At 35.3% G+C, this 14,216-nt stretch overlaps 1 protein-coding gene across 2 annotated transcripts in view; it reads right to left on the bottom strand.

The window, feature by feature from the left end:
- The window catches only part of Syn1 (Syntrophin-like 1), a 71,532-nt gene that overhangs the window by 3,858 nt on the left and 53,458 nt on the right, over positions 1 to 14,216 (bottom strand). For both annotated transcript variants that reach the window (XM_089096959.1, XM_089096957.1), the window contains exons 8-9: positions 6,420 to 6,640; positions 4,308 to 4,507 (exon numbers count right to left, since the gene is read on the bottom strand). In XM_089096959.1, the coding sequence (XP_088953085.1) occupies positions 4,308 to 4,507; positions 6,420 to 6,640 (421 nt within the window). The remainder of the gene's footprint in view (positions 1 to 4,307; positions 4,508 to 6,419; positions 6,641 to 14,216) is intronic.

The raw sequence follows: 14,216 nt of genomic DNA on the forward strand, positions 1-14,216 counted from the left end.
TAAGAACAGCAACTGAAACACAGGGGCCGCTTAATTAGAATAGGAATTTTTTTTAAAGTGTTGAAAACTTTACAGTTCGTCGTAACGAACTGTAAGTAAAGAGCGACGCGGCTCAATAGTAATCTGTATAAGTTTTATTAGGTTTAGTGTTACCCATCAAAGGCTACGAGCCTGAGGAAATTTGACTGATTTTCGAAAAAGCGGAAACATCGCTTAAAAGTCAACGAATCGTAATGAAAACCATATTATCAGATTCAGCGTATCAGAGAACTTTTCGTTTCCTATCTGCTAAAATGTGGAATTTTGTATTTGTGGCCAGAAGAAGGACCACGGATTCGTGTTTATTTATTTATTATTTTTTTTTTTTTCGTCTTCTCTGAGAAATGTGACTATCTCAATTTCTTAAGAACGGTTCCTGAAACACAAGGGCTGTTTAATTAGATAGGAAGCTTTTTAAGAGTGCTAAAAGCTAAGCGTAATCGGGTGATCGTGTCGAACTAATGGTCCTAGAGATGCAGGAGAGGGCTCATTCGAACATAAATTAAATGCTTCCAGAGTAGATTTTACACGGGAGGAAACTTTGCAAAAATCAATATGCAAATTTAGTTTTAATTGTTCATATACGGTGAGCGAAATTCGAACCTGCATTAGTTGAAGAACTTTCAGAAATTAAATTAAAAAAAAAAACAAGTTTTTTTAACTTTCTTTTTTTAACTGAAAGTAAGGAGCGACATTAAAAGTTAAAACGAACAGAAATTATTCCGTATATGAAAGGGGCTGTCCCCTCCTCAACGCCCCGCTCTTTATGCTAGAGTTTGACTCTTTGTCGCATCTCTAATTTTTAAATTAATAAAAAAAATTGTGGTAGCCTAAGTAGTATCCATTGACCTGTATAAAGCGTTAAAAATCAGAGAAGAATCTTTGATGCTTATAATGCTAAAAACAGTTAAAGAGAAGAATTTTCTTTTATAGATAAATGATCCTGATATACACAATAGCTACCCCATGAAAAAAAAATACGATAATAAAATATATACAAGAATTGAATACAATGTTGTTATACCTCTGTAGCATCACATAAGCTATTGGCAGCAAAATAATCAAACGAATTAAAAAAGAAATTAATTATTTTGTAGAGAAATAATTTTCTAATTCAATTCAAAGTCTGCTTACTTGTATTCTCAAGATCTTCCTATTTGTTTTTTTAGGATAAGCCAGTTCGGTTTCCGATGTTTTATTCTTTTGATTTCCAGTTTTATTTATTATTTTCATTGGTTTCCAGATTTAACATTTTGATTCTCTGATTATTTATCAACGCAACTTTTTATTCATGGGGGTTTTACTTTTATATCTGTTTCTTTCTCTTTCTCAGTTTTTTCTCCTTTTTGAAACATTTTCTACTGGACAGCTTAGCGGAAGTCTTTGTCAAAGCATCTGAATTTTCTCTATCTTGCTCACTGGCTTAAAATTCTCCTCGTTTTTTTTTTTTTAAGATAAAGGATATGTCAAAAAATTTAGTAAAATTATGGAACTGAATATTTAGTAATAAAAGAAGACCTCCATATGCAGCAAAGTATAAACATATACTGAACAAGTACTGACAAAACTCTACAAAAGTGACTCCGCGTACCTCAGCGCCTCTAGAGGGTAAATGTTGTACTACTTAATCGCTCCGAGCTAATAAATTAAATTTAATACAGCGTTTACGGAACAGGCATGATCACCTACGGAACTTGTGATTTACTCGCTAGGTTTGCATAGGTATGGAATCGTCTCCGGAGACGCGGACAAAGGGTCACTTTTTTTGTGTGGAGAGGATAGGTTTTGTCAGTACTTGTTCAGTATGTGTTTATACTTTGATATGCAGTTAATCGGTTTTTGGTAGTACTGGGCGCCAAATTAAAAAGGAAATGTGAGTGAAGAAACAGCCGAGAATAAGCTAAATGCAGAGCACCCAACAACTTAAGAAGGTATAACTTTCCTTTGAACGTGAGGTTGTCTGGAAATCAACAGTTTGTTAGTTTTTGAGTTTATAAGGACGTTAGGCATTCCCAATTTTAAATAATTACTTTTATTATTTTTTTCGCGGTTAAAAAGAATAAACGAAAATTCTTTTTCTGAAAGTTAAATTAAAAAAAAAATCTAATAATTGGAACTTGGGATAAGATGAGGAAGCTATTGACTAGAAAATTTAAAAGAAAATTAAATACTTAATACTATTAATCTAGAGGGCAAATGATATTATTAATCTGGGTAAAGCATAGCATATATTAAATACGTAAAATTGTAAATCGTTAAATATTGTAAATCGCATCTGAATTTTCTCTATCTTGCTCACTGGCTGAAAATTCAACTCGTTTTTTTTTCAAAAGATAAAAGAACCACTTTTGCCAAAAGGGCACAATAGGCATGTTTGTGCAGATTGTTTTTTACCTAGCCTATATTCTGTAACCTACCCACAACTGTTTATATCTAACTTGCGATAGCTTAAAAATAAAGACTGGCAGAAACAAAGACTTAAAAACCGAAGACTGGCTATAGTAGTATAGCCTATAGCATATAGCCTATATAGCCTATAGCAATAAATATTATAGTAAACCGAAGACTGGCAGGATCAATACAAGATACTAGGGTATATAGGAGTGTTGTTATTGATGTTAAAAGTGAACACCATCAGTATCTAGGGTTAATTTAAAGCTGAAATTTAGGAAGGGTAACTATCTTCTGGGAAGCTATGACATTCATTGACGTCAGGATGAGAATTTGTCAGAAACTTCCCAGGAACGGTTGATCCTAAACTAGAGAGTTAAAATTTGACAATGTAGAAGATAGATGGAATAGTTTTAGGGAAATAGTTTGTGAAGTCGCTCATGGTGTCTGCGGGAAGAAAGTTAGGAACGTAGTTAGGAATATAAGTGAAAATGCTATACGTTTAATAGAGAGGAGGGGAAGCTTCTACAAGAATTTTCATAAAAAAGGATAGAAGTGGAGGCCATATATAAAATTGCCGAAGATCTGGAAAATGCAGCCAGACGGCATAATACTTGGTAAAATACTGTACTGGCATGTTCATAAATTGAGAGGGAATAGTCAATCTGGACTTCCCCAATTAAAGATAGGAACGGGGTCACAATTAGTGACTAGGAAAGAGTTAAAGAGAAAGGCAGATTCTAGGAATATGATAAACTGTGATAAAGTTACAGGAAAAGATGTAGAGGAGAATGAAAAAGTTTGCGATACTTTGGATGTGAGATTTTGCTAGATGTTCCAGAGAAATTTCCAACGGATTGTTCTGAGTAGGCCTACCAGACTGACAGACCGTATCTCAAACAGTAGGCTATACGAATGGTTCAATCCCGCTTTTTAGGGCTATAATGAGAAAGGATGAAATGGCTAGGGCAAGTTCTGCGGATGAAGGATGACAGATTGCCAAAGATTGTCCTTTTCGGCCCAACGTCTAGAACCAAAAGAAAGGAGGATGTCGTGAGGAAAGATTTAAGGGAAATGGGAACGTCCCGTGAGGGTGTAAATAGGAAGGCGTTGAATAGATTGGGATAGAGGAGAACCGTGCGTGGCTGTGTTGGCCTGAGGTGGCTTGGTACTGCAGTGAGTTGTTAGTAGTAGTAGTTTATTAAATACTTTGCGGAAAATCACTGGGGAACCGGTCAACCATACTTACTGGCATTCTGAAACGTAGGAGATGGAAGTACTTTAGTCACATCCTTTGTATGCAGAGGATCGACTCCCAGACAGTGTACGAGTGCCCTAGCGAAGGCGCAAAAGAAGTCAACCAACGAAACAATGAAAGTCTGACTGGGGCCGGAAAAGTATAGAGCTGTCTCTTCAACAGCAGTGGGGGGACGTCGAGGCTGCAGCTCAGCTCCTAGATATCTGGCGAGGTTTCTTAGACGCTCTTTGCGCCATTCCTGGTTCAGGAGGGTTAGAGGTAATTTAGTTAGCTCAGAAAGTTATTGTTAAGATTAGATCCAAGAACAACCATAAAAGCCAGATATTTGTATTATAGAAGTTGAAACCAAAGATAGCTTCCTTTACTGGTACTACAAAACCACTCATTTAATTTTGGGTGGCGCCTTTACGTGATTGGACATTACCAAAGAAAAAAAAATTAAACCAATCCAAAAGCGAAAGAACTGCCCGTAGGTGAGCCCGGTCTGGGTTAATAAGGCCAAATGTTGGACAAGATATATAGCGTAGAAAAAGGTCTTACACATTACTGTTTTGCATTTAATGAAAATATAAGTATCGTAAGATGAAAAAAAAAAAAAAAAATTGTCTGTATGACTTACTTTCTCCCCATCTGGGCCATAAAAAACAAATTTCATCAACCGCAAACCATCATCAGAAGTAATTCGTAACTTTTCGAAAGAATACTGCCACATTACTCGGGGAGGACTGCACTGCGTAGATGGTGCATCATCAGCTGCCAAACATACCCCCTTATCAAGATGAATGGATAGGTGGCAATGCTGTCCTCGCCACGTACATTCTAAAAAGATAAAAGTAACAGAAAGGAAAACGATGATTGCGTTAGGAGTATATCTTTATTAACAGAAGAGTAAGAAGCATAGAACTTATAAGAATGAAAATATCGTTTAAAAATTGTAAATAAAAGTTTAGCACCATTTAACTTCTTAAAATAAAAAATTCATTCATTTATTCAGAATGGGTAAAAATTTCAGGATAAATTTATTGTACGGTTTGTCTCTAGATCTTTGATTCTTTGCAATCAAATATGCAGCAAAATTCATGTTCGATTTGTTTTGAACAACGTCGTTATGCACATACAATAACTATGTATCAATTTATAGCATCAAAGCAGTTGGTACAATGCTGGTATTTTTTGTTTGAAGTACCAAGGACATTAAAAATACAATCTGATTGAATTGAATTGGTTACATTGTAAATTTACAAATTAGTTTTGCTTATTTATTGTATCTTGTTGCAGCACAATGGATTGATGCTCAGCTTGGCAACACGGGGCCAAGGGTTCGTTCCCCGCCGGAACAAGGTCAGGCGACAAGCTTGCTACTTGTCCCTGTAAAAAGGCCCAGGAGCTGAAACGTTGAATCGACGCCTTATGTGCCAGCAATGTCTATGAAGGGTGTTTATCCTCTTATTTATTTTAGTACTTCAATGTGGCACTGCCCTAAAATCTTTGTAATTTTGAAACAGCCAAAAGAAGAATCTTTGAAAACCGCGGTTTTTGGGTATGAATAAGATGGGGCCAGGGAGCAAAAAATTCTTCTATTTTGGTGTCCTTGGTACGTTAATAAACGAAAAAATTTCCTGATCTAGCCCAAAAGAATTAGGGTTTTTCAAATAAAGGGTCGCCCTTTATTTTCTCATAATGATGGTATTGAATATGCAAGGCAAAGTAAGTAGGAGGAATTTTCTAGTTTTGTAGAGGGTACTGGAAAGCTCCATTACTATTTTTTTTCTTGACATTTATCAAGGATTAGAAATTTTAAACGCTGTTAATTTCTAAAGGATTTTTCTAAATTAGAAATTTTCACAAAATTTTGTTCTACTCTTTAGGTAAATATTTGCTTATGTTTCCTCATATGAGCCTGGTCTTAATGAGGTTTCCACAATTTTTTGCAAATTTAAAAACGAATCAAAAACCTTCGAAATAAAAACTTAGAAGACAGCGATGGGAACTAAGCGAAGATATAACAGGATCTATCTCCTATTACGAACAAAAGCAGGCCTGATGTCCACAGGGTGAGCACTGTCAACACCTCCAATGACCTATTGAGTGTTCAGCTTGTTTTTATTGATAATATCCTGTATCTATTATTTTTAAGTAAGAATTAAAATTTATTGGTAGTTTACTTATCTTTATAAGTGTAAACAGCAGGTTTGTTTTATCTTGGTAAAGCAGACCTGGTAGTAAGCTCCTGCAGCTGAGTGGCTGAACAATCGCTTACTTTATACCGTAATTTATTTTTTCAATTTTTTCAATGGAAATACCAAAAAAGGTATGTTAATGAAAATACCAAAAAAGTATGGTAAAAAATATACGAGGGAGGGCGATTTTCCAGCCCCACCAATCGGCATCCTTGGTTTAGAGTACATCTGATTAAAAAAAATACTGAGAATTTCGTTCACAAGATCCCACCGATAACTGTTTTTAAGTTAATGAAAAGAATTTGGTCGAAAACCACTGAATGCAATTGTTTCGCCAAAGAAAGACTTAGATTATAGAAATGTTTAAAATTGATTTTAAATTAAGAGGAAGTCGAAGGCCTGCTTCATGTGTAGTCAACCAAGCGTGTGGCCAATCGCCACACTAAAAATATTGAAAAAACTACACCCATAACGCCCGCAGTTGGAACAAGTTTTTTTCTGTCTAGTAAGATTAAAAGCTGGCTAGAAAATCTAAAATTTCCTATTTTTACCCCAATGAAACTCCCGTTGATTCTCGACAGCATTGTGGGATCCTTGTACAATAGCCCTGCACCAATTGGTCAATTCTCGGCCAGCTTCAACCCTGAAATGTCTCTGGATCACACCGCGAGAGGTGCCAGTCCTTAAAGTGAATTTAGAATAACTTGTATTGCTTGATAGTGCATTGAGTAACAATGTGGATGTGGGACTTCCTGGGTTCGAGCTGACAAGCCTAAAAAATGAAAATTCGCTAAAACAATAAATATATGAAATGAACAGTTTTTCATTTATTTAAATGTTCACACACGTGCGTTTTACACAATGAAACGCTTTGTTACAAAACACAGCCCAGTTTCTCCAAAGAATAGTAAATTCCTTCACCTTATTGAAGCACTATTTCAAGACAACCGACATAGCCCATCCAGCAAACATGTTTATGAATGAAAATAGATATTGAACTAACATTGGTCAACTTACCGGCTCTCTCTTTCATTATATAAATTGTTTAACACTGCTTTCGATAATTCTCGATTTTAGTTTCTAATATATAATACTGGTTGAAAAAAATCATTCTGTGACAACTTTTTTTTTGGTAATTGTTTCCTACTTTTTCTTTCTTTTTTTAACCAAAACATAACAATTACAGTCCAATAAAATGTCTTTTGAATCAGCTGAACCGAATATTTTGATACATCATGTTCAGATAAAATATAGCCTTCAAATTAAGAATATAGTCTACACCAAGCAGCTTCGTAAAAGAAGAAAAAAAATATATCGAATTAGGCAAAGATTCAACTAAAATCAAATGAATAATGAAAGAAAAACTACCCTTTTACCAAATATTAGATTTTTATGCCCCACACCCCTGTCTTATATTATTTAAAGTAAAGCCATGAAGCAATTGACTTTAAGTTGGGTAAAAATTAGCCTACTATAAACAGCAATAGGTTTATTATCGACTATTGAAAGAACCTATCGAGACGTTAGACATAAAAAAGAATATTTTACAAAGAATAAAAGAAAAACTATTTCGCCCTTTCCTTCGAAACAACACAAAATTTTAAGTCTCCTCCCCCTCCCCCCAACAAAAAAATCATGGAAGTTGCAATTCGATCTCCTAGCCTCCTTAAGTTCGATCGGAATTACCATAATATAAAATTCGTCGCGTTTTCCTGCGACCTGACTGTATACAATCTCTATAACGACAAATCCCCGCTTGCCACAAGGCTTCAGGCACAAGAAAAAATAAAAAATCTCTTGTGATTATTGGAAGAACATCAACGCTTCATATTAAGTTGGTATCTATTTGGCGATGCTTCAGGTTATCGGATTAGTTATAGGCTGGGAATTACTGATATTGCGAATTATACCCGTTGCCCTTACTAAGGATAAGTTTTGTGTCTTGAATATGAAGAACCAATCTTCATAAATCGACATTAAACTTTCTAGGTTTTTTTTTTCGGTAAAGTGTATTTTGCTACGTAAGTTTGGATAAATGCAAAGGAACAGAAAGGTCTAGTCCAAAGCATTCCGCTAATGGCGCTGATCTATTCTGGTATCAATTCAGGCTTAGCCGCTATGGAACTGCCCTCTACCGAATACCCGCTAGAATCTTCAGTTTCTGTTTACCATCCTTTTGCTGGACAAAGGGTATCTAATTTGATAATTGATGACCATAAGCGTAATGCAGACATATAAAGCTAAAACATCTGAAAATTGCATCATAAAGATTCAAATCATACAATTAGCGAAAAGAACAAGAATTCAGAAAAAAAAATACAAAAAAAGAAAAACAATACAGAACTCAAAGAACGACGCTCGTCTTGACTAGAGAAAATAAAAGCTTAGAAGGAACTACCCTCTATCAGCTACCCATTAGAATCTTAAAGATTACCGTTTACGATACTTTTCTTAAACAAATGGCACTTAATTTGATAGTTGATGATTATAAGCATAATGCACACATATAAAGCTAAAATACACGTGAAACTATATACGTAGATTCGAATTATAAAATTAGGACTCGAAGGAAATTACCAACAGAGAAAGAATGCAAAGGAACAGAATGCAGAAAAGAATACAAAAAGGGAAAAGGAATGGCTGAAAAAGGGAAAACAAAAAAAGATCAGCTATCCTTCAATTAGAAACTTTTTCCAGAAAAATCGCTGGAAATGAGCCTTTCCATACAATAGCAGACATAAACGAGGGTTTCCAAAATCAATAAATACTATTGCCAAAAATTATTACAGTGTTTGGCTTTCCGTGACGATGCTTGCTAAGTTGTTTTAAAGACGGTAATATTAACTATTTAGCAAAAATTCAAATGAATAAATCATTTTCAAATTTTCAAAAATTTTCATAACGATATCAAATGCAAATTAAAACAGCATTGTCACAATGTAAAGCAATCAGCAAAAGCTATAGAAAGCTTTATTTAGCCAATTTAGAGATGCACTTTTTTTTTATAGAAGTGAGGTTCACTACAGAGACCATCAGCGTTAAATGATAATCACGGGAAAATTTACAAGCACTATTTCACAAATCAAATAATTTATTCTTAAATAAAAGTAAATTTTTCCATGCCTAACAACCTGTTAAAACAATGATACTGACTTAAAGAACCTACGTTTCGGCTAGTATTCACACATAATGAATATTTCCTTTACGGTGCTGCCCTTTGTTTCTGCTCTTTGTTTTAACAACCTGCTAAAACAATGACACTGACTTAAAGAACCCACGTTTCGGATAAAATTCACACATAATGAATATTTTCTTTACGGTGCTGCCCTATGTTTTAACAACCTGTTAAAACAATGACACTGACATAAAGAACCTACGTTTTGGATAGAATACACATAATGAATATTTTCTTTACAGTGCTGCCCTTTGTTTTAACAACCTGTTAAAACAATGACACTGACTTAAAGAACCCACGTTTTGGATAGAATTCACACATAATTAATGATTTCTTTATGGTGCTGCCCTTTGTTTTAACAACCTATTAAAACAAAGACACTGACATAAAGAACCCACATTTGGGATAGAATTCACACATAATTAATATTTTCTTTACGGTTCAAGGTTTAATTTTAAAATATCTGTACAAAATAGACATAAATAGAGGGTAAACGCCGGAGACACAAGGTCGAATGACAAAAACCCGGTACATTAATCAGAATAAACCTATTTGACAACAAACAAATAAATAAGAGTTATTCCATGACTCACCAATAGACGGGCACCCACCCCACAAACCCACCGACACCGGGCAAAGATCCACCGAAAACACCAATAAAAAAACAACAACGGGTGAACAAGGATAACCGATGACCGGCATCTCACAAGGCAAAACATCCAACAAAACAATATTATCAAATGTACCCAGTTTTTTAATATATTATTAATTCTTAAATTTATTTATAAGGATAGAATGAAGTTGCTTTTTTATATTTGGAAGAGATTTGCTGCAATCAATAAATGGTAAATAAAGACACCATGAACCCGTGATTGAAAATAATGGCGAGAACCGTGATCTCTCTGTGCTTAATTTTAGGTGCTGAATGTTCCATTTATGTCGGGTTTCATAAGAATGGGCTTGTTGCACAGGGAAAAAATTACTCGAACGAAAGTATGTAGGTAGTTCCGACCGGTCATATTTTACCTTAAATAAAAAAGAATTAAGGGTGAAAATCTGTGAAACAGGCAAAATATTAGTTAGAAGATATAGAGTTTCAGTTTTACTCGTATTAAGATACGAAGACGGTGATGGTAAATATTTCTTTAAAATTAGAAGACCCGGTTTTGAAGAATTTGTATCGGTTTCACATGACATCTGAATGTTGCCAAATATATCAGAGGACAATACGTAAGATGGGAATGAACGCAAAATAAATTAGACGTAGGATTTCATATGGAAAAAATGCTGAAACCTTCGCATTATACCAACCCCTTGAGCAACTTTAACCCGTAATCTATTACAATGTTCTTTATATGACCATCAAATATAATACCCAGATACCGGAGAGAAGTTACCCTTTGAATTTGAATATTTGTAGCATGATCAAATATTGTTGAAATTCCTTGTGTATTCTGCCCAATTCTACTACAAATGATAAATTTGGTTTTTGATGCATTTAATGACAAACGATTAGCTTTTAGCCATACAAGAAGTTGTGAAAATACGATTTGCAGCTTCTCTTTGAGATCCTCTTCCGACTGTCCAGTAAGTGATGATCCGGTATCATCAGCGAAAAGAACATTCAGACAATGGTTTTCTGTCGCCGATGGAAGGTCATTTATGTATGTTATAAGACCAGTGGTCCCGGGATTGAACCTTGCGGGACACCAGTATTTGACAACAGACATAGATCCGAAACTGTGTCGTTGATCATAGTCACTTGGGAGCGACCACTTAGGTAAGATGCGATAAAATCGTGCGCTGGTCCTCGTATCCTACCATGGTTTAATTTGTACAATAATATTTCATGGCATAACGAATCGAATGCCTTCTCTAGGTCCAAAAATATACTCGCCGGGATCCATTTTTTGTTCAGACGTTCGTAAATAAATTGTACCATAGTTAATATAGCATCCTGCGTACTATGCTCTTTTCTAAATCCATATTGTGTTTTTGAAAAATAATCTTTTGAACAGAGAAAATTATGCATTCGTTTACAAAAACATCGCTCCATTAGTTTAGAAAAACCCGAAAGAATAGAAATGGGTCTATAATTCGAGCAATTAGTCCGGTCACCACTTTTATATAGCGGTAACACTTTCGTTTTTTTTAAAGAATCCGGAAAAGCTCCCGATCTAAATAACAGATTTATTAAATGACACATAACTTTATTAATACTAGGTAAAATGGCTTTAACAATATTAGTCGATGGTTCATCAATCCCCGGGGAATTTCCATTCTTTAAAAGCTTACCAACCTTAGCAAGCTCTTCCTCTGTTACCGGAGTTAAAAACATAGAATTTTAAGAAGGACTTCCTAGGTACGTACGACAATTACATTGCCCATGGGACATATTACGTTGGAGCTTATTAACTACTGACTGCCCGATTGACACGAAATAGGAATTTATGTAATTTGCCATTTCTAGTTCCCCTTTCAATTGTATCACCATAGATGTCCTGTATGTTTGATGGTAAGAAGACGTCCGCAATTGATTTAGACACGAGTTGATTAGTGCTCAAGTTTTATTTGGGGACTTACTTCATTAAAAGAATCGAAATAAAATTTCATTTTAGCATTACGTATTATTTTTGAAAGTAGATTTTTACAATTTTTGAAGGTTCTTCTATTTTCTTCACTTGGGAAAGACATTAAGGTTTTATAGAAATTGTTTTTATGTTTTATTGACGTCAAAAGGGCGGGCGATATCCATGGTTGGATGGGTTGATTATATTTCCGTTTTCTCTTTTTTTACTCTTGGGCACGACTCATCAAGTGCAGCATTAAATCCTTCTAAAAAATAATACGTCGCAGAGTTTATTTCATCAGCATCAATACAGGAGACCAATCAGTCAAATTTAGTTTATCCTTTAAACATGCTAGATTTTTTTTATTAATAATCCGGGTTGCTGTTTCTGGTGATTTTATTTAATGAGTCTGGTATGTCACATCAGAAATTAACAAAAAATGATCTGAGAAATGCGTCAGAACAACCGGTGAAGACTTGGATGGTATTGTTAAAAGTAGATTGCCAGTGAGAGTTGCACTAGTCGATGCAACACGCATTGGAATTGTACACGAAGGAATTAGGGAATTCGATGTCATTCATGTAATTAATTCTGTTGTATGGGTATTTTCATTAAATTCCAGCAGGTTTATATTAAAATCCCCCATAACCACAACATCCATATCGTCCAAAGATGCTAGTAAAGACTCTAGAGATTGCAAAAAAAAGCGGTATTGGGGCCGACGGGGGCTTATACACAAGACAAACTTGATTATTGTTTAGTCCAAAGCTGACATTCAACCGCCAGTATTTCACACATTTTTTCAATATTATATTTTTCCAGTTCTGGAAGTGACTCAAACTGTGCTCCGTCTTTCAAATATAAGTCAAGGCCACCTTTTTCAAGGACTCGTCGATTCTTATCAACGAATTTATATCCCGGCATTTTCACATTATATTTTGTCTCATCATTAATAAATGTTTCACAAATCCCCAAAATGTCAATTTGATTTGCTGGCAATAAATTTGTTAGTTCATCAATAGAACTTATGAGTCCTTGCAGATTCACAAACCCAATTCGCAATGAATTATCTTCAAGTTTGTTTATTTCATCAGGAGAAACGTACGATGACGGTCTTATTTTAGAAAAAGTGTTATTTTCTCTTTGACCGAATACATGAAAAGTTTCAGAAAGTAAAGATAGGTTAAGGGGTTTCCCTCCAACGCCACCAGTCTATCGGTCTCCCCGCACCCGCAAACCTTAAAGTCAACTAAATAATATTCGAAAGATACCCCCCGCGCCAGTAAGTCCGCGTGACAAGGAGCCCGTACCACTACCGAGTCATGAAAACCTATTATGCTTATCATCCTTCGAGAAGACCTAAGTTGAGAGGGTATAAGTAAAACAGAAAAAACTGGGGTAGAAATAATCAAAAGAAACTTGAACCGAGCTAGCCTAAATAACACATAAAAAAAATCAAAATCAATAAAAATCAAAAAACGAAACAATTATCAATCTAGAGCGGGATTGATCTAATATCTATACACTAGTCGCCGGTAATATTTCTTATGCTTTTGCCCATTCTCTGAGTTGTGCGGATCCATTCTCTCGCAGCTCCTTACCCTTAGACAGTAACTCGTTTCTAACAGAGTTTAATTTGGGCGGCAAGTCCGTGCAAATCTGTACCCCAGTTCCTTTCAGCTTCGATATCAAACTGTATATTGATTGAATATCTTTTTCTGACGACACTGTTACGAAAACTGGAGGGGCGATCGGCTTACGGCTAGACACATTTGACTTCTGAGGCACCCGGTAGCACTGTGATATTTGGATTTTATCCGTGATTTCCATTTTTGCTGTCAGTAACGTAGACACATTCGCGAGAACTGTCTGTTGGTTTTTCTCTTTCGGTAATCCGAAGATGATTAAGGTGAGTTTTCGGTCTTTTACTTCGATTTCCAGCAGTTTCGTTTCGATTGTATCACACTTTGACTTTTGCTCCTCAAGCTGGCTTTCTAGACTAGCAATCTTCGCATCACGAGACTTCGATTCATTTTTCAAAGTCCGAATCTCATCCGAAATCAAGGACAGTGTAACAGCAAACTCTTTTTGTTGGTTAATTATGAGATCCAGTTTCTTTCCCAGTGCCTTCATTCCATCATCAAACGTTTTCTGGCTGACTGACGACATATTTCTTTAGCTATAAAATCCGCTCTCAGGTGAGATTTATGCTTTCATTTAGAATTTCATCAAATACAGAATACTGACTTACTGGTAAGTATCCAAGCAGTATCCAAATGACAAAGACTGGTCTAACGCCGGTATAACTAGTCAAACAAGTTCACTCGTTGAATGATAGATCGCTACGTCTCTAGTTAAAAGATTCTGACGTCACAGCTATAACAATTCACTAATACACAGTAGTGGTCAAACTAGTTGATTACGCAAGCTAAGCTGTTTTAAGAATCTGTTAAAACAATGAAACTGATACAAAGAACCTACGTTTCGGATAGAATTTACACATAATGAATATTTTCTTTACGGTGCTGCCCTTTGTTTCTGCCCTTTGTTTTAACAACCTGTTAAAACAATGTCACTGACTTAAAGAACCCACGTTTGGGATA

The sequence above is a fragment of the Artemia sp. Qi Xiang Cuo genome, chromosome 11 (assembly GCF_049724085.1).
Source record: "Artemia sp. Qi Xiang Cuo chromosome 11, ASM4972408v1, whole genome shotgun sequence".
Classification (NCBI taxonomy): domain Eukaryota; kingdom Metazoa; phylum Arthropoda; class Branchiopoda; order Anostraca; family Artemiidae; genus Artemia; species Artemia sp. Qi Xiang Cuo.